General features: G+C 29.0%; 3 protein-coding genes across 6 annotated transcripts; 1 reads left to right on the top strand and 2 right to left on the bottom strand.

Annotated features, from left to right (window-relative positions):
* Positions 1-1,698: 1,698 nt before the first annotated feature.
* LOC109811323 (peptidase uncH) lies at positions 1,699-10,476 on the bottom strand. The gene is made up of 18 exons (XM_020375027.3): positions 10,257-10,476; positions 8,193-8,380; positions 7,326-7,430; positions 7,061-7,132; positions 6,728-6,875; positions 6,084-6,166; positions 5,664-5,719; positions 4,687-4,823; positions 4,510-4,600; positions 4,347-4,412; positions 4,048-4,270; positions 3,171-3,272; positions 2,845-2,930; positions 2,636-2,758; positions 2,401-2,470; positions 2,215-2,312; positions 2,042-2,146; positions 1,699-1,970 (listed from the first exon to the last, which is right to left on the bottom strand). The coding sequence occupies exons 1-18, from the start codon at positions 10,415-10,417 to the stop codon at positions 1,854-1,856; spliced, it is 2,031 nt and encodes a 676-aa protein (XP_020230616.1). The 5' UTR covers positions 10,418-10,476; the 3' UTR covers positions 1,699-1,853.
* Positions 10,477-13,196: 2,720 nt separating this feature from the next.
* LOC109811315 (peptidase uncH) lies at positions 13,197-27,622 on the bottom strand. Its single transcript, XM_020375018.3, has 18 exons — positions 27,248-27,622; positions 20,280-20,467; positions 19,452-19,556; positions 19,266-19,337; positions 18,933-19,080; positions 17,800-17,882; positions 17,378-17,433; positions 16,382-16,518; positions 16,213-16,303; positions 16,050-16,115; positions 15,751-15,973; positions 14,868-14,969; positions 14,536-14,621; positions 14,326-14,448; positions 14,112-14,181; positions 13,925-14,022; positions 13,751-13,855; positions 13,197-13,679 (listed from the first exon to the last, which is right to left on the bottom strand). Exons 1-18 carry the CDS (start codon positions 27,406-27,408, stop codon positions 13,563-13,565), a joined length of 2,031 nt encoding a protein of 676 aa, XP_020230607.2. The 5' UTR covers positions 27,409-27,622; the 3' UTR covers positions 13,197-13,562.
* Positions 22,121-25,329, top strand: LOC109811316 (uncharacterized). Of its 4 annotated transcripts, none has more exons than XM_083068484.1 (5): positions 22,121-22,209; positions 22,805-22,853; positions 23,147-24,554; positions 24,627-24,915; positions 24,999-25,329. In XM_083068484.1, the coding sequence occupies exons 1-5, from the start codon at positions 22,180-22,182 to the stop codon at positions 25,050-25,052; spliced, it is 1,830 nt and encodes a 609-aa protein (XP_082924610.1). In that variant the 5' UTR covers positions 22,121-22,179; the 3' UTR covers positions 25,053-25,329. The 4 variants fall into 4 exon arrangements, with proteins under 4 accessions (XP_082924610.1, XP_029129784.1, XP_020230608.1 ...); XM_029273951.2 differs by having other exon boundaries at positions 23,103-24,554; XM_020375019.3 differs by having other exon boundaries at positions 22,179-22,303; positions 23,103-24,554.
* Positions 27,623-27,936: the final 314 nt, after the last annotated feature.

The raw sequence follows: 27,936 nt of genomic DNA, 5'->3' as shown, positions 1-27,936 counted from the left end.
TTAAAATATTTCACACGTCCAAAGTAATAATGAAGCGAGTTTTATACATATAAAAAGTATAATTTTTATGTATTGTAAAAAAGTTATACCATTTATTAATTAAAAATTATTGTTAATATAATTTTTTAAAAATAATTATTATAAAAGTCAACAAAATTATTATACATATTTGTTTATGAATTAATTATAATATAAACCTTCTTTACATTTTTGAATACATATACTCTTTACTCAATAAAACAAATAAACAAAATAATGTATGATTAAATAATTAGCCATAAGCATTTTATTACATATTTTTTTTTATAATTACGTAATTATGAATATCAAATATATATTTGACTTGTTTAAAGCAAGTAAATGTAATTTAGAAGATAATTTTTTTATTATAAATGTGTTTTCCATAATTACATAAGTAGGAATATCAAGTACATATTTGCTTTGTTTAGAGTAAGTAAATGTAATTTAGAAAATAAAAATATACTTATAATTATTAAATAAAAAAATTATGTCAGCATTATGCAAGTGGGTATTTTTAGTTGTCACATGGCAAGATTTTGTTTGTCTTTGAAAAATTTTGAAAATCTAATTTTAGTTCTCATAAAATTTTAAGTTTGATTTCATTCTTGTAAAATTTAAAACTTAATTTTTATTCTTAATTCAAGTTTCATTTAATGACACTTTCACCTCACAACATCACCACATTATCTTGTTACATCGCTATCTTGTAGATTCAATGTAAGACATGTCTCAATAATTAGCAATGCTCTAACAAATAATGCTCTAAGCAAAAAAAAAATATTTCTTACAGAAATATGAGATCAAACGTTATAACATTATTAATTAAAGAAGGGTGATAAAGACTGTGTATCGGGAGTTTAATTATTTAATTTAAATTTAGATCATTTGTTTATCATTATATTATATAAGATCATAAGGTTCTACTTCCACCTTTATTGCAAATTCATAATAAGTTTGAACCATTTTTTTAAAACGAGATTAGTCATTAAATTGGTAAACACAATAGCAAAAGTTTCAATAGTTTAATTATGATTAGTTCATGACTAAATCTGTATCAGTAAACCTATAATATATTGAGCAAACAAAAATAATATAATATTCAAAAGTCATAACCATGAATATTTATTTTTGCTACTTAATTTTTCCTTTTTCATAATAGGAGAGTTAACATGCAACATGATAAACAATTTTGAAACCAACCATGGAACATCATGATTGATTCTTTGCTCAATTTTTAGAAGATGGTTTCCACTATGCAATTTTTGGTTACGGAAGGTTGGTCAAGTGAATCTGATAAGATTTGATTCAGCTTCCACTCCTTAATCATGGAATACATGGCTGCTACCAAAACACTAGCTCATGTAAGGAAAGCAACTGTAACCGCAAATTCACTTATCAAAATAAAAACATTTACTAAAAATTCATGCTTGGAACTGTTGCACGGATTATCATTCTTAGATCAGATAAAACAAATGGACTATTATTACCAAAACATAAGTTTAATACCATAACAACACTTAGTTTATCATTACCTTCCCCATCCATGCAAGACATATTCTCTAGAAAACAAATATTTGTAGTATCTTCGGCTCACTTTCAAAACATAAATTATAGTAGAAACTTAGCACACTTTTTGCAATGAGCATTGATATAGATCTTATATAGAAGACTACTATATGGTTATGCAATAGAAGAAGCTCATTGGTGCAATACTTTCCATCTGAGTTCTTGAATTTCTACAAAGCACTATTTAGATTTGAGAACAAAGATTGCTTAGAGCTTGTTTTTATGTAGATACAAGAAATCCAACATCAGTACCCCTATAAAATCCATTATGAATCAAAGTTGTCAATTTTGATGGGCGTAATATCATCAGCAACATCAAAGTGCCCAATCAATCGTGCAAAGAAGACCATTTCTTGTTCAAGTGTAAACTTAATGTTCTCAGCCTGCATCCAACCAATTACTGCATATAGTCCCTGTTTTATTCAAAAATATAAATAATTAAATCATAACGCACCTTTCGAAAACCGTGTTGTTCTCCTTCATACTTAACAAGAGCAACTGGCACGCCTTTTTCCTTAACTGACTCGTATATTTTCTGAGCTTGATCCGGTGGTACAACCTACAATGCATAAAATAATTTATCATGTATTAAGTATGGTAAGGGGACATAATAATAGCACTATTAACCTTGTCCTGCAATCCTTGAAATATAATAATGGGACAGGAAAAGTCATCAACATGATTGATTGGGGATCTTTCATAGCACTCTTTCTCAATGTCACCTCCTGCAACCACATGAGATATATTAAACACCAAATAAAACAAATAAACAGATGAACTAACATGTACCTTAAGTGATCATCATTGACTTACCAACTAGGTTATCAACATAATGGGATTCAAATTTATGAGTTTCTGCTCTCAACAAGTTCAAGTCAGCTATCTGTTCAAGAGATCCCATTGGCAAATAAATATCAGAAAGGACAATTGCTTAACTTATATTCTTTACTTAAGTTATAAGAAGAAATATTGTGTTATACAAGATATTGGCCAAAAGATTGAGAAAGGATATGTATCTATAAACATAAGTATCAGAAGACACACTCACACCGTACAAAGAAGCCCCAGCCTTGAAAGTTTCTCTGAAAGCAAGAACAGCTAAGGTGGTATACCCCCCAGCAGAGCCCCCCATTATACACAATCGCTCCTTATCCACCTTTCCACCATCCACCTAGATAATAAATTATACTATCATATAACATTTCTTATAACAAATCCATCAACCAAAAAAGTTGGAAATGGTAAAAAAATAATTACCAAATACGTAGCACAACTACAACAATCATTGACATCAACTATTCCCCACTGTCCCAAAAGTCGTTCTCTATACTTCCTGCCATAACCTTCCAAACAATATGAAAGATAGATGAACTGAGTTTCATCTTTTCAACTAGTGAAAAAGACTACAACAGGTTACAAGTAATGTACTTGAAATAGTGAATTGTAAATAACCAAAACTTTCCAGGATGGCTAACAAAATAAACAAATAAGTAATGAAACAAGCCCTACTAATAAGAAAATGAGGGTATAAAACTGGTAATATAATTTGGAACTTAATTTAGTGGATAAATTGAGAAACATACCAGTGCTTCCACCATAATTAACATCAACAACTGCCCAACCTCGACTAGTCCAATATTGAACACTCAAATCTAAAATTCCACGAGTTTCTTGAGTTGGTCCACCTGAAATGTCCAAATAAAATAATGCACGTAAAAGTGTATGTTGTATGAAGCTATTATAGTGAGTGAGCCTACACATGACTACTTTGACAAAAGTAATTAAGTGCAATGAAAGCAATAACAAGGTAATTTGTTACTTATCAAATCTCAATTGAAAATTGAATTCAATTGAGAAAGTTTAGTCAAGCTTCTTTTAAAACATATTGAAGTTTCAATTCATCTTCCATTTGTATAACCTTGATACCCCAATTTCCCAGAGTTCATCATGGCAATATCATCTCATATTATGAAGCATTGAAATTTCAGGAGTATGACATTTATTAGAAGATGAGTAATATATCACTGATATTACTTTATCACATATCCAGAAGACTAATGTTATAATTGTCACAATGAGAACCTAGAAACATTAATGTAAAAGCTGTCGAAATCATTGGTACTATCCTTCTGAAATGAGAAAAGAACGAGGAACGAAACATAAATAAACCCAAGTTAATATGTATTCAACAATGTAAAATCAAAATTGCTAGTCACTTTCATTTAAATGCTCTCATGAGTCATTTCCTTCATAATTTTTAAGAGTATTAGTATACAGTTAATTTTTTAAAGGCAATCCCATTTCAATTATCATGCAAGTAAATCATTAGATATTAAACAACATGTAAACTCTAGTTAGAGAGGGAAGACCCCACTCAGCAGGTCTTCCACATCTAATCGGCCAAATGAATTAAAATATGAAATAAATTGTGATTATTACAAATACAAGACCAAGATTTACCATGGCTCTTTAATAATAATGGAGGCTTTTCTTCTTCACTAGCTTGGAAATCCGGATTGTATGGTGGATAAAAGTACGCATAAGCATTTTGACCAGAAACTTCAGTTGGGAATTCAATCAAATCTGGCTTACTAATGTAGGAACTATACTTAAAACTATCTGGTGAGGATGACCAAATAATATTGAAGTCCACTGTTTTTGATTTATCATCATCAAAAGTCACCTAGAAAGCAAGAGAGTTGTCACCAAGTGCATTGAAGTAACTCGAAAATAAAATGATGGGTGAAAGAACAAAGTACCTTGGCCACTGACGATGGAAGAACCTCAGATGCTCCCTCAACGTATAAACAATCATTACCAGATGTCTACAATGGCAAGATTCAACAACTAAGATTATTAATGCATTTCAGGAACTGATTTAAAACCAAAATAGAAAAATAAGGAAACAATCTTGAAAATTACTATGTTATTTATATCTGTGCAAGGGATATCAATCACAGTTAGCTTTGAGCCCTTCACATCAATAATTCCTAGATATGACTTCCCTTGTTGCCTGCAACAATCAAAACCTTGAATTGAAAGTACCAAATTGGAAGCACACAAAAAATAGAGATTTGCTAGTAGTAGACTTAGAATCACCTGTAACTGCAAGCAATCAAGTTTCTCTGTTTAGTACTTTGAACAAATTCATATGAATTCATACCAAACTTCCACAGTGGCCTTGTAAACTCAGCTACCAAAGAATAAACAGACACAACCTTATTCTCGGACTCAATCTGTAATCAATTATGTAAGTTAGAGAAGTGATGAAATAACAACTATTGTATGTCCAACACAAAATGCATTGAAGTTTTTGCATGCTATTGAATTATTTATCACAATCATCTTTTACACATGGGAATGGAAGCAAATCAAAAAGGGAACAAGTGATACTATAGAGAGAGTAAAATATCAACAGAAAGCATTTCTATAATTAAAATAAATAGATGTTTAACCTCACTGATTGGATCAAACCAAAAAAGAAAAATTGACTAGAATTGATCATGCCTAAAAATTGTTTATATAACTTTTATGTATGGTGATTAGTGGATGCTTTTTTGCACCACCTATCATTTTTAGTTGTTATTTTAAAATTACCCATGTTGAAACAAGATATTGTTGCTTCTTTTAAAAATTAATTACGGAGATAATTAAATAAATCACTTTTAAAATCAAATTTCCAAAAGTGTTTCGTAAATTGTATAATCAAAATTCTCGAAGATTTTTTTTTTTTGACGAGGAGATATAAATCCTTCCCACCGGATTGGCTCTATAAGGATAAATTGGTAACTCTAATAACGACTCTATGTTCAAGATAGGGATCAAATCCAGAACCTTGGTTAAAGAGCTTAAATGCCGAACCACTAGATTTTTGGTAAGTTCTGGAACACTCTTAAAATTTTAATTCTAGGATGTGTTAAAAATTAATGTGAAATTAAATTTCTGGAGAAATTACTTCTAATTAAAATTATTAAGAATATTAATGAATATTTATAAATGCAGAAATTAAAAAAATCAAAAGTTCAAAAAACCACTATATATAATTAATGGCTTGAAGAAATAAAATCTGAAATTACCCATTTGTGGAGATTCCAAAAACCATTTTCCCTATCTGTAATGAAAAATAGCTCCCCTGCATAGTTAAAAAATAAAAATATAATAAACCAAGATGCACAAAAAGATCAAAACAAATCTTCCTCTTAGACTCAATAGTAAGATTTGAACAACAAACATTCGATGAAAGATATATATAAAAGCATGAGTTAAAACATAAAAAGTTTTAAATCATCGAACTTTAAGAGGTCGTGAATTAACATAGATCAAGGATCCTAATCGCATGTCTAGAGTTATCATGACAATGATCATAAGAAACATTTTTCAATGAAACTAAATGATCGATCATTAGTTGATGACTGTTAATATGTCAACTTTTGGTTGTATAAAATTGCTAAGTAATATTTGGGGAAGGGCATTGCAAAAATGCTTAGTTTATGTACCATTAGGGGACCATTTGGGCTCAGTTGGAGATTCCACAATTGAAGGATCATACCCAGCAACACAAATGCGCTTGTTGATTTTGCTGCATGGAATCGAACGATGATTAAGCTCCAAGTTGAAACATGACATATACACATACTAAAAAATAGGTAGTCCCACTATCATCTGGAACATGATAACGAGATCCAGGAAACAAAAATGGAAGGTAAAGAAGAAATTTTTTTAGAGAATAAAATATATACATGATCCTTTGTGAAAACAGTGCATGAAGAAACGAATAGTGTGAATAAGTTGTGTTAATAGTTCATATTTGAAAAGTGGATACAAACCAAGTAATCACTGTTCTCCTTTTTCTAGGTTATGGAACGAAGAAACACCATATGATGTTACATAACCAACAAAATATTAAACGTGTGCTAAATGATTCAGAAGAAAAAACTGAATCTCTCTCTAAAAGTACTAGAGTTCATACTTAAGGACATCATATATAGATAGACTTGTAATAGATTTGAAAAACCAAAACACATATAAGAAACGAAAATGATTATTCAGTTATTCGTCACCTCAATTGTGAAACCTACATTGCTTAAGCAAACTATTTTAATTCATACAAGTTACTACCATAAGAATGAGTTTTGCTCACCCATTTTCAGAAATGTAGCCAACCCAAAGTTCTGTTTTATCCCATGGCATGTTGGGGTGATTCCATTGAATCCATGCTATTCTTTCACTTTTAGAATCTAGACGGGGGAAAGCATAGAAGTCACTCCCGCTAACTAGAACTTCTGGTTCTGAATGTCACACAGTTTGAGTCAGAGATAATATCAAACAATTCATCGTATAAAGAAAACAACCATCGAGCAACATAAAATAATAATTTTTCAAAACCTTGGATGAGCAACAATGAAATACTTATTTGCAATGTTCATTCAACCTCTCTACAGGTTCAACACAGTAGTAAGATGAAAATTATTACCTTGAATATCCTTGCTGCCAAGTGCTATAGATACAATTGTTGTAGGTGGATTTAGACTGCTTTCTCGGCGATCTAGGAACATAATTACACATTTATGACCAAATAAATGAATAATGAAACAAGTATAACAATGTGAGAACACTCTAAGATGAAACAAGTATAATTACACATTTATGACCAAATAAATGAATAATGAAACAAGTATAAACAATGTGAGAACACTCTAAGATGAGCCTTGAAGAAAAATTGATCTTGGACTCTTTACCTTCCCTAACACTGATAAAACGGTTAAAGCGTGCATCCAATATTCCATCAGCATAGCTGACTAAAGGTCCATTATAATCCGGAGTGAGTGGTACAGGAGGCACATCTGCAAGGCAATAAACCAAAAATATTCCAACACAAAATTGAGAAAAATTGCTTCGCATACACTTTTTGAGAATAACATTGTGTCAAATCAAGGTTCCCAAATTAGTACAAATGATATATGTACGCATTAACCAAAGTTATCAGGAACAAAAATGCTACTAACATAGTTTTACATTTTGCTTTTCTAAAGTGAGCACTCACTTTAGAGTGTAAAATAAGTAATCTTGATAATTGACGATAATTTAACTGTTGTTGTTCATAACAAACAAGTCATGAATGGGTTGGAATCACTTAACTTACCTTTCATCACTTTAGAGAAGTCGAATCACTTATTGTTATTAGTCAATGAAATCCATAGAGACTCATTAAATGATGAATTACATTCCCACCCACATATATATTGTCCTATAATAAAGAAAGATAATTATGAATTTTGTCCTATAATCCATAGTTGTGACTTTTAATATAGTTATTGTACCAGTCAACGAACTCATGTTACATGACAATTTTTCATTAGATGACAATACAAGAAGTAATAACTATTTATACTCTCTGTGCATATACTATTTTTCAATAAAGAATGTGAGTGCATTAAAAATTGTGTTGCTAGAATTTCTTTGTAGAGAAAACAAAACTAGATGTAACTAACAAAAGATTAAGGGGAACAAGAAAAAATGTCATTACATGGAATTAATTCATGACATTGTTTTAGAAAATGTGGTTATTGCAAAATAAAAAAAGATGATGGTTGATCAAGGCTTACTTAGAGAACTAATGGACTGCTTGTATAATCTTTGATCACTGTAATTCACAAAGAAGAGAAGATCCCCTGAAACAGTAAAAGCACCACCTCCATATTCCTGAGCCAATGTTCTCACTCCAAACTCCTTAGGAGTAATATCCACAGCCTCACCTCCTGTGTTTCCCGGCTCAAGAACAAGAACGCCTCGCCTTAAACAAAAGTTAATGGCCAAACCAAAAAAAGGTTAAATTGCAAATTCCAAATTAAATGTATTTGTTTGAAAAATAAATAAACATTTATTATTAACAATTATTTAACATTTTATTAAAGTAGTTAGAAATATTTAGGATCTGCATGTTAAACTTTAAAATAATTGATATATTTATATATATATATATATATATATATATATATATTTTAACAAACTATTAAAAAGAAAAGTTTTAAAAATAAGTTTTACGCTGGTTCTCAAATGTGTTTGGATGAAAAAATAAAATAATAAAAAAATATGAATAAGAATGTTTTTGGTTAGTTAAGAAAAAAAATTGAAAGAAAAAGAAGAGAAAAAATAAAATCAATTTTGAGGGATAAAAAATATTCATGTTATATTATTTTAAGTCACATTCAAATATCAACTAACGTGATTATATGCTAATATTTACATATTTAATATTCAACCTATACATTATGTTAAATTAAAAGATATATATTAACTATTATTAATAATTTAATTTAAAAGTAAAAAATTCAAACATAAATTACCTTAACTTATAATCAATTTTAATTAAAACCAATTTTAAAAAATTAATTTTAAGATTGTTTACTCATACACATGTAAATTAGAGTTATTGAACAGAGATTGGATGTTTCAAAATTTGAATACATGTTTTAAGTATAATTTACAATATCGAAAATTGAACCATTCAAACTTCCCTCAATGATTAAATTTTGCACACCAAGTGAATATATGAGACTACTCTTCTGTATTTTAATTTAGAAATTATGTTATTATTTTATTTATTCTTCAAAATTATAATATCGGCATTACAGTTTGAAATTAAGATCATGTGGATAGTGTCTTAATCCTCAATTATTAAGTTCACTTCAATTATATGTTATTATATAATCCTTTTCAATATTAGCTACTTATATGTTTATTAAAATGTTAATCATGTCAAATAGTACTCATAATTTTTGCGACACTATTTTAACATATTATTTATCTATCATAAAATAATCGATATTGACAATGAATTTAGATTTTATAAACATAAAAAATTAAAGATGAATATTATAGAGATCAAAACTATAATTTATTTATAGAAGAATAAAAATAATATTTATAAATTTTAGAAAAATAAAATAAAAAATTAAGTATATTTTTAATCATTGTAATATGAGTAAATTTCAATTTTGATCTATGTGAAATTATTTCTTCATTTTTCCATTTATCTAAAATTTATAAAATTGTTTTTTTTCCATGTGAAATGAATAATTTTTTTATTTTAATTCCTATAAAATATATTTTTTATTTTCATCCTTCACTAATTTTAATTTTTAATAAATATTTTAAAATAGATAAATAAGTATTATTTCATATATCATGAATAACTCCCAGTAATTACTTAATATTTTAATACACAGAAAGCATTTAAAAATGATTACATAAAAATAAGAACTAAAAATAGTAGTTTAAATTTATGAATAAAAAATAAAGTTTTTTTTTATAATGATGAAAATCAAAACTAACTAATTTAGCATAAACTAAAAATATATTTGAAAAAAAAATTGTTACTAAAATCGAAATTAACTCATTTTTAATATAATAAAAACATATTTAAGTTTTTTTTTAGTTAAAAAAATATTTCTTTTTAAAAAAACTCAAAAGGAAGAATTCTTAATGAAGTGAAAGTGTAAAAAAGTGTGTTAAGTATAACTTGACCAGTTGACCTTCACAAAAAAAAAAAAAAGTACAACTCGACCTTTTCGTGCTTCAAGCTTCTCAAACAAAATTTTTTTTTTTGGTCTTTTTGAACAAGAAAAAAAATTAATAAGTGCCAGAATTGAAAGAGAGATTAATCTTACCCGGATTCCGTCGGTCGATTTTCGAGGCAAATGAGGCGGCCACGGCCATCGACGGCGGTTCCGGCGAGATCCTTTGTGGCGGCGGAGACAACGTCGGCGGTGATTGGAGACTTCCATGAGCCATAAGGGGCGGTGGTCACGGTGGCTATCGAGAATGCCATTTCCCTTTTGATGGAAACAATAACAAATGTTGCTTCAATCTCTCCCCTATTCAATATCACAACACCACCTCAGATAATAATAATACTAATAATCATAAAAAAAAATATTTTATATGTTAATAAAAATTTATTTATTTTCAATCTTTTTAAAATTTTATAAACTTGATATATATATTAAAAAAATTTAATTTAATAATTAGATTTTTAAAATAATTGATGAAAAATATTAATTATTAAATATAATAAATTTATCAAGATTTACTTATAAAATAAGTGAATCTTTTTCATAAAAAATTATGTTAATTTTATCATAATGTGAAAGTAATTAAATAATAAAATAATATATTAATATATTTATTATATTAAATATAATAAGATAATTAAAATATAATTAATAATATATATTTCTTTAAAAAAATTAATATTTTTATTAAAAAGAGATATGGTAAAATTTTTGTGAAGGCAATTGCTCTACTTGTCTAAACATGGATCAATCCTTGTTTGTATGTATATTTTTTAGCAAAAGGATTTTTAAAGATATTTTTAATTTATTATTTAATTTAATTTTTATTTATTACATATATTTATTAATTAAATTTTAATATTTTAAAATAAATTATCAATAAATAAAAATAATATTGTACTATAATATAAATTATTTATTATAAATTTAAAATATAAATTATATGTTTAAAAGTATCTATTTATAAAAATCTTAAATATAATTTATATATTTAAATATCATATTTATATATAGTTTATTATAATTTTAGGTTATATTTAAAAATTATTTAATCTATGTAATACACATGCTAAAATTATAGTTCATTATTTATTTTGCTAATCCAATTTAATAATAATTCTTAGTTAAAATTTTGATTTTTTATTCTTTTAATTGGCATACGTGCATGATGTGTCTAGTGACAAGATGTCATGGTTAAATTAGATTATCAAAATTTGTAATGAAATCAAATTTAAGATTTTTTTTTATTAAAAAACAAAAGTTAATTTTAAAAAAATGAGAAATTAAAAACGAACTTTTATATACTTATGAGAATGAAATCACGTTGAACTCCACTTTTTATGATAAAGGAAAATGACAATAAAGGAGGAAAATATATGATATAAAATAATTAATGTGATGAAAAGTAATAAAAAAAATTATGAAAATGTCATATAATAATTCTATTATTTTTTATTAATATCATTTTGATTTTTTATAGTAATTGATTTCTGGAGCATGTTCTATTAAACTTTAAATTAATTTTAAAAGTTTTCTTCCTTTGTATTACAAAAAATTAAAAACATTTCATAATATTTCACGCGTCCAAAGTAATAAGGAAGCGATTTTTATACATTTAAAAAGTATAATTTTTTGTTTTGTAAAAAAATTATACCATTAATTAATTAAAAGTGATTGTTAATATACTTTTTTTAAAAATAATTATTATAAAAATCAATAAAATTATTATGTATATTTGTTTATGAATTAATTATAATACAAACCTTTTTAATACATATACTCTTTACTCAATAAAGCATATAAATAACACAATAATGTATGGAATAAATAATTACTCATAAGCATTTTATTATGCATGTGTTTTCCATAATTACGTAATTATGAATATCAAATACATATTTGACTTGTTTAAAACAAGTAAATGTAATTTAGAAGATAAATTTTTTATTATACATGTTTTTTCCACAATTACGTAATTAGGAATATCAAATACATATTTAGCTTGTTTAGAGTAAGTAAATGTAATTTAGAAGATAAAAAGATACTTATAATCATTAAATATAAAAAAAAATATGTCAACATTATGCAAATGGGTATTTTTAGTTGTCACATGGCAAGATTTTGTTTGTCATTGAAAAATTTTGAAAATCTAATTTTAGTTCTCATAAAATTTAAGTTTGATTTCATTCTTATAAAATTTAAAACAATTTTTATTCTTAATTCAAATTTCATTTGATAACACTTTAACCTCACAATATCACATTATATTGTTACATCGCAATCTTGTAGACTCACTATAAGATATACTTCGATAGTTAGCAATGTTCTAAGCCAAAAAAATATTTCTTACAAAAATAAGAGACCAAACGTTATAACATTATTAATTACAAACGGGTGTTAAGGAGTAAGGAGTGTGTATCAGGAGTTTTATTGTATAATTTGAATTTAGATCATTTGTTTATCTTTATATTATATAAGATCATAAGGTTCTACTTCCACCTTTATTGCAAATTCAAAATAAAAATTTGAACGATTTTTTTAAAGCTAGACTGGTCATTAAATTGGTAAAGACAATAGTCAGATTTCAATAGTTTAATTGTGATTAGTTGATGACTAAATCTGTATAAGTAAACTTATAATATATTGAGCAAACAAAAATAAAATAATATTCAAAAGTCATAACCATGAATATTTATTTTTGCTACTTAGTTTTTCCTTTTTAATAATTGGAGAGTTAACATGCAACATGATAAACAATTTTGAAACCAACCATGGAACATCATGATTGATTCTTTGCTCAATTTTTAGAAGATGGTTTCCACTATGCAATTTTTGGTTACGAAAGGTTGGTCAAGTGAATCTTATAAGATTTGATTCAGCTTCCACTCCTTAATCATGGAATACATGGCTGCTACCAAAAGTCTAGCTCGTGTAAGGAAAGCAACTGTAACCGCAAATTCACTTATCAAAAATAAAAACCTTTATTAAAAATTCATGCTTGGAACTAGTTGCATGGATCATCGTTCTTGGATCAGATAAAAGAAATGCACTTTATTGCCAAAACATGAGTTTAATACTATAACAACACTTCAGTTTATCATTCCCTTCCCCATCCATGCAAGACATATTCTAGAAAACAAATATTTGTAGTATCCTCGGCTCACTTTCAAAACATAAATTATAGTAGAAACTTAGCACACTTTTTGCTATGAGCATTGACACAGATCTTATATAGAAGACTACTATATGGTTATGCAATAGAAGAAGCTCATTGGTGCAATACTTTCCATCTGAGTTCTTGAATTTCTACAAAGCACTATTTAGATTTGAGAACAAAGATTGCTTAGAACTTGTTTTTATGTAGATACAAGAAATCCAACATCAGTACCCCTATAAAATCCATTATGAATCAAAGTTGTCAATTTTGATGGGCGTAATATCATCAGCAACATCAAAGTGCCCAATCAATCGTGCAAAGAAGACTATTTCTTGTTCAAGTGTAAACTTAATGTTCTCAGCCTGCATCCAACCAATTACTGCATATAGACCCTGTTTTTTTCAAAAATATAAATAATTAAATCATAACGCACCTTTCGAAAACCGTGTTGTTCTCCTTCATACTCAACAAGAGCAACTGGCACGCCTTTTTCCTTCACTGACTCATATATTTTCTGAGCTTGATCCGGTGGTACAACCTACAATGCATAAAATACATTTATCATGTATTGAGTATGGTAAGGGGAAATAATAATAGCACTACTAACCTTGTCCTCCAATCCTTGAAATATAATAATGGGACAGGAAAAATCATCAACATGATTGATTGGGGATCTTTCATAGCACTCTTTCTCAATGTCACCTCCTGCAACCACATGAGATATATTAAACGCCAAATAAAACAAATAAACAGATGAACTAACATGTACCTTAAATTATCATCATTGACTTTACCAACTAGGTTATCAATATAATGGGATTCAAATTTATGAGTTTCTGCTCTCAACAAGTTTAAGTCAGCTACCTGTTCAAGAGATCCCATTGGCAAATAAATATCAGAAAGAACAGTTAAGTTATAAGAAGAAATATTGTGTTATACAAGATATTGGCCAAGAGATTGAGAAAGGTATATGTATCTATAAACATAAGTATCAGAAGACACACTCACACCACACAAAGAAGCCCCAGCCTTGAACGTTTCTCTGAAAGCAAGAACAGCTAAGGTGGTATACCCACCAGCAGAGGCCCCCATTATACACAATCGCTCCTTATCCACCTTTCCATTATCCACCTAGATGATAAATTATACTATCATATAACATCTCTTATAACAAATCCATCAACCAAAAAAGTTGGAAATGGTAAAGAAAATAATTACCAAATATGTAGCACAACTACAACAATCATTGACATCAACTATTCCCCACTGTCCCAAAAGTCGTTCTCTATACTTCCTGCCATAACCTTCCAAACAATATGAAAGACAGATGAACTGACTTTCATCTTTTTAACTAATGAAAATGACTACAACAGGCTAGAAGTAATGTACATGAAATAGTGAATTGTAAATAACCAAAACTTTGTAGGATGGCTAATAAAATAAACAAATAAATAAATAAACAAGCCTACTAACGAGAAAATGAAGGTATAAAACTGGTAATATAATTTGGAACATAATTTAGTAGATAAAGTGAGAATTGAGAAACATACCAGTGCTTCCACCATAATTAACATCAACAACTGCCCAACCTCGACTAGTCCAATATTGAATGCTCAAATTTAAAATTCCACAAGTTTCTTGAGTTGGTCCACCTGAAATGTCCAAATAAAATAATGCACATGTAAAAGTGTTTGTTGTATGAAGCCATTAGGTTGAGTGAAACTACACATGACAACTTTGACAAAAGTAATCAAGTGCAATGAAAGCAATAACAAGGTACTTTGTCACTTCTCAAATCTCAATTGAAAATTGAATTCAATTGAGAAAGTTTAGTCAAACTTCTTTTAAAACATATTGAAGTTTCAATTCATCTTCCATTTGTATAACCTTGATACCACCAATTCATAAGAGAAAATGCATCATGATTCATGACAATATCATATCATATTATGAAGCATTAAATTTTCATGTGTAATATATCTCTGATATTACTTTATCACCTATCAAGAAGACTAATGTTATAATTGTCACAATCAGAAACTAGAAACATATTAATGTAAAATCTGTCGAAATCATTGGTACTGTCCTTCTGAAATGAGATAAGAACGACAAACAAAATACAAATAAACCGAAGTCAATATGTATTCAACAATTTGAAATCAAAATTGCTACTGTCACTTTCATTTTTGTCAAAATTGTTTCTGAAATGAGTCATGCTCTTCGTAATATTTGAGAGTATTAGCATACAGTTAATTTTTTAAAAGGCAATCCCTTTTCAATTATCATGAAAGTAAATCATTAGATATTAAACAACATGTGAACTCTAGTTATAGAGGGAAGAGCCCAATCCGCAGGTTTTCCACATCTAATTGGCCAAATGAATTAAAATATGAAATATAATGTGATTAGTACAAATACAAGACCAAGATTTACCATGGCTCTCTAATAATAATGGAGGCTTTTCTTCTTCACTAGCTTGGAAATCCGGATTAGAAGGTGGATAAAAGTACGCATAAGCATTTTGACCAGAAACTTCAGTTGGGAATTCAATCAACTCTGGCTTACTAATGTAGGAACTATACTTCAAACTATCCGGTGAGGATGACCAAATAATATTGAAGTCCACCGCTTTTGATTTATCATCATCAAAAGTCACCTAGAAAGCAAGAGAGTTGTCATCGGGTGCATTGAAGTAACTCAAAAATAAAATGATGGGTGAAAGAAGAAAATACCTTGGCCACTGACGATGGAAGAACCTCAGATGCTCCCTCAACGTATAAACAATCATTACCAGATGTCTACAATGGCATGATTTAACAAATAAGATTATTAATGCATTTCAGGAACTGATTTAAACCCAAAAGAGAAAAATAATGAAACAATCTTGAAAATTACTATGTTATCTATCTCTGTGCAAGGAATATCAATCACAGTTAGCTTTGAGCCCTTCGCATCAATAATTCCTAGATATGACTTCCCTTGTTGCCTGCAACAATCAAAACCTTGAATTGATTTGGAAGCACACACAAATATAGAGATTTGCAAGTAGTAGACTTAGAATCACCTGTAACTGCAAGCAATTAAGTTTCTCTGTTTAGTACTTTGAACAAATTCATATGAATTCATACCAAACTTCCACAGTGGCCTTGTAAACTCAGCTTCCAAAGAATAAACAGAAACAACCTTATTCTCGGACTCAATCTGTAACCAATTATGTAAGTTAGAAAAGTGATGAACTAATAACTACTATTGTATGTCCAGCAAAAAATGCATTAAAGTTTTTGCATGCTATTGAATTATTTGTCACAATCATCTTTTACACTTGGGAATTGAAGCAAACCAAAAAGGGAACGAGTGATTGTATAGAGAGTAAAATATCAACAGAAAGCATTCGTATGATTAAAATAAAAAGATGTTTAACCTCACTGATTGGATCAAACCAAAAAAAAAAAAAAAACTGACTAGAATTGATGATGCCTAAAAATTATGTTTAATAAACTTTTATGTATGGTGATTGGTGGGTGCTTTTTTGCACCACCCATCTTTTTTAGTTGTTATTATAAAATTACCCATGTTTAAACAAGATATTATTGCTTCTTCTGAAAATTAATTATGGAAATCATTAAATAAATCACTTTTAAAATCAAATTTCCAAAAGAGTGTTTAATACATTGTATAGTCAAAATTCTGGAAGAGTTCTTTTTTGTTTAACAAGGAGATATAAATCCTTCCCGCTGGGTCGGCTCTTTAAGGATAAAATAATACCACTAATCACGACTCTATGTCTAAGACAGGATCGAATCCTGAACCTTGATTAGAGAATCTAACTGCCAAACTATTTGACCTAACGACTTTCAGTAAATTTTGGAACACTTTTAAAACTTTAATTTTAGGATGTATTAAAAACTATTGTGAAATTAAATTTCTGGACAAATTACTTCCAATTAAAATTATTAATGAATATTTTAAAATGCAGAAATTAAAAAAAAAAATAGAAGTTCAAAAAAAACCATTATATATAATTAATGGCTTGAAGAAATAAAATCTGAAATAAAATTACCCATTTGTGGAGATTCCAAAAACCATTTTCCCTATCTGTGATGAAAAATAGTTCCCCTGCATAGTTAAAAAATAAAAATATAATAAACCAAGATGCACAAAAAGATCAAAACAAATCTTCCTCTTAGACTCAATGGTAAGATTTGAACCACAACATCCAATGAAAGATATGTTATAAAAGCAAGAGAATTAAAACATAAGAAGTTTTAAATCACCGAACTTTTAGTGTTCGTGAATTAACATAGATCAAGGATCATAAGCGCATGTCTAGAGTTATCATGACAATGACCTTAAGAAACATTTTTCAATGAAACTAAATGATTGATGATTAGTTGATTAGTGCTAATATGTCAACTTTTGGTTGTATAAAATTGCTAAGTAATATTTGGGGAAGGGCATTTCAAAAATGCTTAGTTTATGTACCATTAGGGGACCATTTGGGCTCAGTTGGAGATTCCACAATTGAAGGATCATATCCAGCAGCACAAACGCGCTTGTAGATTTTGCTGCATGGAACCGTACGATGATTAAGCTTCACGTTGAAACATGACATATACACATAATAAAAAATAGGTAGTCCAACTATCATCTGGAACATGAAAACGAGATCCAGAATACAAAATAGGAAACAAAAATGGGTAAAGAAGAAATCTTTTTAGAGGGAATAAAATATATGACAAAACTTAAGTACAGTTTCTTAGGTGCAGTTAGTGCTATTTTCTAATTAGAGTTAAAGTTTTACCGTGTATTATGTAAGTATATTTAATGTAGGTCTCATTAATATACATTTATGCATATTATTGAGCTAAAACTCCAATTTTGATTGGAGAACAACACCAATCACACTTAAAGAATTGTACCTAAGTTTTGAAAACATATACATGATCCTTTGTGAAAGCAGTGCATGAAGAAAAGTATAGTGTGAATAAGTTGTGTTAATAGTTGAGATTTGAAAAGTGGATACGAACCAAGTAATCACTTTTCTCCTTTTTCTAGGTTATGGAAAGAAGAAACACCATATGATGTGTTAGGAACCAAGAATTAGGAAAGAGAAAGAAAAGAAAGATTTTATTGAAAATGGTAAAAAGAACACAAAATAGGAGAGAAATATCTCTTCCAAGGATTTTCCCTTCACAAAGGATTTCCCCTTTCACAAAGGGCTAATGCTCAATTTACAAATGTGAACAAATCTGAATGACTCCCCTCTACCCAATAATTGCCTATTTATAGATGTGATGGGCCTAGCCCATGATATCTTTCTAACTAATAACTATTCTAATTTCCTTTATACTATATCCTAACATGATGTTCCATAATCAACAAAATATTAAACATGTGCTAAATGATTCAGAAGAAAAAACTGAATCTCTCTCTAAAAGTACTAGAATTCATATTTAAGGACATCATATATAGATAGACTTGTAATAGATTTGAAAAACCAAAACAAACATAAAAAATGAAAATGATTATTCATCACATCAATTGTAAAACCTACATGCTTAAGCAAACTATCTTAATTCTTACAAGTTACTACCATAAGAAAGAGTTTTGCTCACCCATTTTCAGAAATGTAGCCAACCCAAAGTTCTGTTTTATCCCATGGCATGTTGGGGTGATTCCATTGAATCCATGCTATTCTTTCACTTTTAGAATCTAGACGGGGGAAAGCATAAAAGTCACTCCCGCTAAGTAGAACTTCTGGTTCTGAATGTCACACGGTTGAGTCAGACATAATATCAAACAATTCATCGTATAAAGAAAACAACCATCAAGCAACTGAAAATAACACAATTTTTCAAAACCTTGGATGAGCAACAATGAAATACTTATTTGCAATATTATTCAACCTCTCTACAGGTTCAACACAGTTGTAATATGAAACTTATTACCTTGAATATCCTTGATGCCAAGTGCTATAGATACAATTGTTGTAGGTGGATTCAGACTGCTTTCTCGACGATCTAGCAACATAATTACACATTTATGACCAAATAAATGAATAATGAAACAAGTAAAAACAATGTGAGAACACTCTAATATGAGCCTTGAATAAAAATTGATCTTGGACTCTTTACCTTCCCTAACACTAATAAAACGGTTAAAGCGTGCATCCAATATTCCATCAGCATAGCTGACTAAAGGTCCATTATAATCCGGAGTGAGTGGTACAGGAGGCACATCTGCAAGGCAATAAACCAAAAATATTCAAACACAAAATTGAGAAACATTGCTTCACATACACTTTTTGAGAATAACATAGTGTCAAATCAAGGTTCCCAAATTAATACAAATGATATATGTACACAATTACACACTAACCAAAGTTAGTTATCAGGAACAAAAATGCTACTAACATAGTTTTACATTTTGCTTTTCTAAAGTGAGCACTCACTTTAGAGTGTAAAATAAGTAATCTTGATAATTGATAATAATTCAACTGTTGTTATTCATAAACAAATCATGAATGGGCTGGAAAATTGGAATCACTTAACTTACCTTTCATCACTTTAGAGAAGTCGAATCACTTATTATTAGTCAATGAAATCCAGAGACCCATTAAATGATGAATCACATTCCCACCCTCATATATTTTGTCCTATAATCCATAGTTGTGAGTTTTAATATAGTTATTGTACAAGTCACCGAACTCATGATACATGACAATGCAAGAAGTAAGAACTATTTATACTCTCCGTGCATATATTATTTTTCAATAAAGAATGTGAGTGCATTAAAAATTGTGTTGCTAGAATTTCTTTGCAGAGAAAACAAAACTAGATGTAACTAAAAAATGATTAAGCGGAACAAACAAAAATGTCATTACATGGAATTAATTCATGACATTGTTTTAGAAAATGTGGTTATTGCAAAATAAAAAAAAATGATGGTTGATCAATCCTTACTTAGAGAACTAATGGACTGCTTGTACAATCTTTGATCACTGTAATTCACAAAGAAGAGAATATCCCCAGAAACAGTGAAAGCACCACCTCCATATTCCTGAGCCAATGTTCTCACTCCAAACTCCTTAGGAGTAATATCCACAGCCTCATCTCCTGTGTTTTCCGGCTCAAGAACAAGGACTCCTCGCCTGAAACAAAAGTTAAACCAAAAAAGGTATAAATTGCAAATTCCAAATTAAAAGTATTTGTTTGAAAAATAAATAAATAAATATCTATTATTTATTATATAAAATATAACAATGATTCAACAATTTATCAAAGTAATTAGAAATATTTAGGATGTGCATGTTAAACTTCAAAATAATTGATATAATTTTTTTGTATATATTTTTAACAAACTATTAAAAAGAAAAGTATTAAAAATAAGTTTTACGCTGGTTCTCAAATGCGTTTGGATGAAAAAGTAAAATAATAAAAACATATGAATAGTAATATTCTTTGTTAGTTAAGAAAAAAATAGAAAGAAAAAGAAGAGAGAAAAAAAATCAATTTTGAGGGATAAAAATATTCATGTTATATTATTTTAAGTCACATTCAAATATCAACTAAAGTGATTATATGCTAATATTTACATATTTAATATTCCACATATAAATTATATCAAATTAAAAAATTTCTATTAACTATAATTACAAAATTAATTTTAGGAATGCTTACTCATACACATGCAAATTAGAGTTATTGAACAGAGATTGGATGGTTCAAATTTTGAATACATGTTTTAAGTATAATTTGCAATATCGAAATATGAGCCATTCAAACTTCCATCAATGATTAAATTTTGCACACTAAGTGAATACATGAGACTACACTTCTGTATTTTAATTTTAGAAATTATATGTTATAATTTTTTTATTAAGATCATCTGCATAGTGTCTTAATCCTCTATTACTATGTTGATCTTAATGGTTTAATTATATGTTATTATATAATAATTTTTAATGTAAACAACTTATGCGTTTATTAGGATATTAATTATCTCAAATAGGACTTATAATTGTTGCGACACTATTTTAGCATATTATTTATCTATTATAAAATAATCGATATACAACTAATAATGAATTTAGATTTTATAAACATAAAAATTTAAGATAAATATTTTAGAGAGATCAAAATTACAATTTATTTATAGAAGAATAAAAATAATATTTATAAATTTTAAAAAGATGTAAAATAAAGGAAAAAAAAACTTAAATATATCCTTAGTCATTCTAACATGAGTGAGTTTTAATTTTGATCTATGTTAAATTGTTTCTTCATTTTTTATTTCTCTAAAATTTATAAAATTATTTTTTGTCCTTGTGAATTGAACAATTTTTTTTTATTTTAATTCTTATAAAATATATATTTTATATTTTCATCCCTCTAGAATTTAAAGTCACTTAATATTTAATGGTCATTTTAAGATAGATAAAAAATTATTAGTTTAAGGATCTATACGTCTCAAACTCTAACAGGATATATCATGGATAACACTTACGAAAATCGTTTTAGGCTTAATTGCACTTTTGGTCCTTCTAATTTAGTGTAGAAGCAATTTTGGTCCTTATAATTTGAATTGCTTAATTTTGATCCATAAATTCAAATAATGGGCAATTTTAGTCCCACAAACAATTTACCATCCAAAATTTAACAGAGTTAATGACGTAGATTTTATACTAAATAAACATTAATTATATATTATTTAATTTCTTACGTGGCAAATTATCTAATTTCTTACGTGGAAAATTATTTAATATTGATATCAATAGCAGTAAATCATTAAAACTAAAAAACATGAAATTATTAGTACACGCAAGCAGCAAAGTTTGAATCGACGGAAAGCTAATTTCTAGTGATGGAACAATTCGTTCAGCCCTCCTCGACGGTCTGTTTTCTCATCCTCAGTTGTTTCTTCTCGCCCTACCCATAGGACCATTCACCCTCTCCCACTTCCTAATTCCCTTTCACCTTTCTCACTTGTAAATTTCACACTCCATACATTCTCTCTCTTCCCTTGTTCATTTTTTTTTTATTTTAAATTTTGACTTTGAGTTGCATACATTTTCTGGGTTCCATTGCATCCAACGCTGTTCACTCCCATGGCCCATGCTCTACAACCTTCATTCACCTCTTTATTCAATTATTCACTTATCATTGTAAACTCTCAATGGAATTGATGTTATAAAAAGTGTGCTTAAATATATTTTTGTAATGAAATTATACTTTTTTTCTTCTAATTATTGGTTAAATAATAATAAACACAATACGGATCCTAAATTGTCTATTTCTTAATCTACATGAGAAAGGAAACATGATTAGGGTTAATAAGGTTGTGTTTTTTCACTTTTCACTGAGTGATGGTAATCGTGTAGTCATAGTTTATATTGGATGTGTGCACGTGAAAAAGAGATTATATTTGATTTTCACACGCATTCGCTTGGAAGGGTCTGACATTTTGAAGTTTATCATACGTTTCACAGGATTACGAGGCCGCATGGATTCAATTGGACAAAAGAAATACACTAACATGTAAGTAGTTGTTATACATATATTAATGGGGTAAAAGTATTTTCTTGTGCCAATTTGGGGAAATTGCTTTTTCTATTTTTTGATGATTCTCTTTTGTGTTCTAAAATTTGTTTTTCGTGTATTTTTGGCTTTATTTGTCTCAAATACTTAATACGTATGTTTTTTTTATTCCAAATGTCGAATAGATGTGTGTTTTTTACTCCTCGGTTGCTTATTGTTATATGTGCTTTTCTTTTGTTACTTTTACAGACCAACAAAGGTACATGAGGTTAAATTACGTATAAATCATGCAGGCATGTTTGTTAGTCACCCTTGCCTTATGTATGTAAAGGGAAAAGTGAACGAAATGGAGTGGGGATGGGATGTGGATGAAATGTCCTACATTGATTTGACAAAACTAGTAGAAACCCTTGGGTACAAAGACTTCAAGTGTATGTGGTATAGCCACCCAAAGTTTTCTCTTGCTCATGGGTTAAATCCATTAAATAGCGACGTTGATGTATTGAAGTTTGTTAATGATGTCAAAGGTTATGAAGTAGTTGATGTTTATGTGGAACATCTAACAAACACACCAATTGAAGTTGAAATTGTTGATCTTGATAATGTTGAAGGTAACTCTATAAGTGAAGACAAGGGGGATGAAGAATCACAAGATAGAGGTCTATTTGAGGTTCGAGTTGAAGAAGAAGATGATTATAAAATTGGAGAAGATATGTTGTATGCAACAAATGATGAGGAGGAGGTTGAGAGTGAAGATATTTCAGTGGATGATAGTGATCATGATGAGAAATGGGAGTGGACAAGGGTTTTTCCCTTAAACATAATTAATTCAATTGGTTGTAAGAAAACAATATCCTCTTCTACTGAAGGAGGAGATGTCGATCACATTGGTATTGATCACAATATTGAAGAGGGTGGTAATGGTGTACGAGCTGCCACCTTATCTAGAAACTTAGAGCCAATAACAAATGTTGATTTTGAGATTGAAGATGAGGATTCTGATTTTTTACAAACTCCTTCAGGAAGTGATGATGACAAGGAAGAAAGACCTAAATTTCCAAAATTTAAAATGCCTATAGACAACTCCAATGTTCGGTTTGAGGTAGGCTTGATTTTCAACACAAAAAAGGTCGTGAAGGAGGCAATTAAGGAATATGCAATGGTGCAAAAAAGAAATCTACACTTTAACAAGAATGACAAGTCTAGGATGGTCATAAGATGTGTGAAGGATTGTCCGTTTAATATAAGGGTTAGTAAGTCAGAACACCATGAGTATTGGCAAGTTGTGAGTTTGTATGAGAATCACACATGTCATAGAACAGCAAAAAATAGGCAAGCAAAGACAGAGTGGCTTGCAAGGAAATTCACATTGATTGAGGGAGTGAAGTTTTACATCACAAATAGAATTGTGAGTCAAAGGGGTTTAATGCTTAGGTATCAAGGTAAAATATGTCCTATCATTCAACAATTGCTTGAGAAAAATAAACAAGATTCTAATGGGTGGAGTCCAAATTGGTGTGGAGATGAAAGATTTTCTCTTTTTGAAGTGTCAAGAGACACAAAAAGATATGTGGTAAATATTTGTGAGCATTCATGTTCTTGTAGAAGATGGGAATTGACGGGTATTCCTTGCTGTCATGTTATTGCTTGCATGTGGCATAATAATTATGTTGCAGAAGATTATGTTTGTATTCACTACAGGTATGCATATTTTGAGTAGTCATTAATACATATTAGTATATTTGTTCAACGTGGGTTAATTATTTTTTGCAGAAAGACAACTTTCTTGGCTACATACTCTCACATAAGCATGCCATCCAATGGACCTAATTTATGGCCTATAGTTCATTGTGAGCCTATAAAACCTCCCCTCATGAGGAGAGCACCTGGAAGACCTAAGAAACAACGAAAAAGGTCAATTGATGAGCCACAGAACCCCCACAAGTTGCCAAGGCAACATACAACAATCAAGTGTAAGAAATGTGAAAATTTTGGTCACAATAAAAGGACTTGTAAGGGGAAAACAGTTGCTGACAGGGAAATTCCCAAAGGTGAAAATAAGGTAATTTTAAAAAGTAAATAAAGGTTTATTTATTTAGTCTTTATGGATTATTACTTATGTGGTTTTTGGTGAGGTTTGCACAGGTCCAAGCTTCTAACACACATACTGGAGTCCAAGCTTCAAACACACTTGCATAAGTTGAAGCCTCTGTTACACATGTACTACAGACTCAAGAATCACAAGCACCAATAATAGATAGGGCTTGATCTACAAAGTCTTTATAGTTTTTTTTTCTTTTCATTTGACCAGTAATTATTATGTAAGACTCTTCTATTTAGTCATAGGGATTGATCTTCACTTTATTATGTGTTACATAAGACTGATGTATTTAGATAAAAGGATATAATGATTTGAATGTAATTCGATATATTATATTTGGTTGCATATAATGTTTACTGTTTTTTTTTAATCTAATTTTGCTCTGTTTTGGTCTATTTTGGATTGCTAGTTTGTTGTTTTAGTTTAGCTTGGTTTGCTAGTTGTTAGTCTGGTTTTGGCTTGCTGGTTTATGGTGTGGCTCAATTTGGTTTGTTGATTACTAGTCTAACTTGGCTATAAACCTTTAATGGGTAACTAACACAAAGCAATTTTAATTTTTCTATTCATCAATCTTTAGTGCATTCCAAAAGAAACATAACAGTGGGTGAAAAATTAGAGCATTACATGATAATATATCAGTAAAAGTATGTCACAATAAAATACTTTTATTTTAAATTAGTCAAATTTAAAATTAAAAAAAATATATGTGAGAAAGAATGATACACGCGTTATTATTATTATACTGCATAAAATTTAGCCATTTTGCAATAGCAGGATTAGTAAAATATTTATAATTAAAATGCAGAAATTTCATATAAAGCCACTGGGGGTCGGGCATTGACATTGATATAAGACTAATTAAAATCGTTGTATACATGTTTTGATAAAGCCACTGGGGTCAGGCATTGACATTGATATAAGAAGTCTGGGAAATATGACGATTAACATTAAATCAAGAATAACGCCACCGAACATTAAATTAAGAAATAGACGATTTAGGATCCGTATTGTGTTTATTATTATTTAACCAATAATTAGAAGAAAAAAAAGTATAATTTCATTACAGAAATATATTTAAGCACACTTTTTATAACATCGATTCCATTGAGAGTTTACAATGATAAGTGAATAATTGAATAAAGAGGTGAATGAAGGTTGTAGAGCATGGGCCATGGGAGTGAACAGCGTTGGATGCAATGGAACCCAGAAAATGCATGCAACTCAAAGTCAAAATTTAAAATAAAAAAAAAATGAACAAGGGAAGAGAGAGAATGTGGAGTGTGAAATTTACAAGTGAGAAAGGTGAAAGGGAATTAGGAAGTGGGAGAGGGTGAATGGTCCTGTGGGTAGGGCGAGAAGAAACAACTGAGGATGAGAATACAGACCGTCGAGGAACAGGGGCTGAACGAATTGCTCTACCACTTTCCGTCGATTCAAACTTTGCTGCTTGCGTGTACTAATAATTTCATGCTTTTTAGTTTTAATGATTTATTGATATCAATATTAAATAATTTGCCACATAAGAAATTAGATAATTTGCCACGTAAGAAATTAAATAATATATAATTAATATTTATTTAGTATAAAATTCCCGTTATTAATTCTGTTAAATTTTGGATGATAAATTGTTTGTGAGACTAAAATTGTCCATTATTTAAATTTATGGATCAAAATTAAGCAATTCAAATTATGAGGATCAAAATTGCTTCTATACTAAATTAGAAGGACCAAAAGTGCAATTAAACCATCGTTTTAATATGTAAAAAATATTTAAAAAAGATTATATAAAAATAAGAACTAAAAATTATAGTTTCAATTTTAGATAAATGAAAAATAAAGATTTTTTTTATAGAGATCAAATCAAAACTAACTAATTTTTCATTAACTAAAAATATATTTGAGGGAAAAAAATTGTTACTAAAATTAAAGTTAACTCATTTTTCATATAATAAAATCGTATTTAAGGTTTTTTTAAAGCTTAAAAAAATTTGTTTTAGAAAAAAAAAAACTAAAGGTTAGAATTCTTAATGAAGTAAAAGTGTAAATTAGTGTGTCAAGTAATTTGACCGAGATTAAGATAATTAGAAACATCGAGATCTAAGTTTAAATTTTGATTATTTTTATAATTTTTTCTTTGTTTATAAAAAAAATATAACTTGACTACTTGACCTTAAAAAAAAAAAATATAACTCGACCTTTTCGTACTTCAAGCTTCTCAACCCAATTTTTTTTTCTTTTTGAACGAGAAAAAGAAATTAATAAAACCCAGAATTGAAAGAGAGATTAATCTTACCCGGATTCCGTCGGTCGATTTTCGAGGCAAATGAGGTGGCCACGGCCATCGACGGCGGTTCCGGCGAGGCCCTTTATGGCTGCGGAGACAACCTCGGCGGTGATTGGAGACTTCCATGAGCCATAAGGGGCGGTGGTCACGGTGGCTATCGAGAATGCCATTTCCCTTTTGATGGAAACAATAACAAATGTTGCTTCAATCTCTCCCCTATTCAATATCACAACACCACCTCAGATAATAATAATAATATTAAAGTCTTTTTCAATTACCAATTCTTTAAGATATCACTTCAAATGATCAAACCCACTAAAAGATTCCCTGAAATTTGTTAACAAGGGTACTTTTAGATAATAAGTAAATGTTTGGTTCCACTTGCTTTCAGTCCTTCCCAAATCCTTGTTAATAATGCATGCAAATTGTGGAACCAAAAAATTCACTTTCAACTATTGAAATGAGTTAAGATATAAATTGTTGCTACAATTAAAGATTAAAGATTAAAGAGGAAATTGCTTGAGAATGTAACTCTCAATCACAAAGTTGGTCCAAATTTCCTGAAATGTAGTAAACAGTGTGTTGCTTAGGCAAAATATAATTGATGTGATACATTATCAGCTCTTGTTAGGATCCAAGACTTTACTACAGTGATTCTGCCTTTAATCCTATTCCAATACTTTGTTGTTTGTAGAGAA

This window comes from Cajanus cajan, chromosome 2, assembly GCF_000230855.2.
Source record: "Cajanus cajan strain Asha chromosome 2, NIPB_CcT2T_4, whole genome shotgun sequence".
Classification (NCBI taxonomy): Eukaryota; Viridiplantae; Streptophyta; class Magnoliopsida; order Fabales; family Fabaceae; genus Cajanus; species Cajanus cajan.
This window is presented reverse-complemented; position numbering and strand designations above follow the sequence as displayed.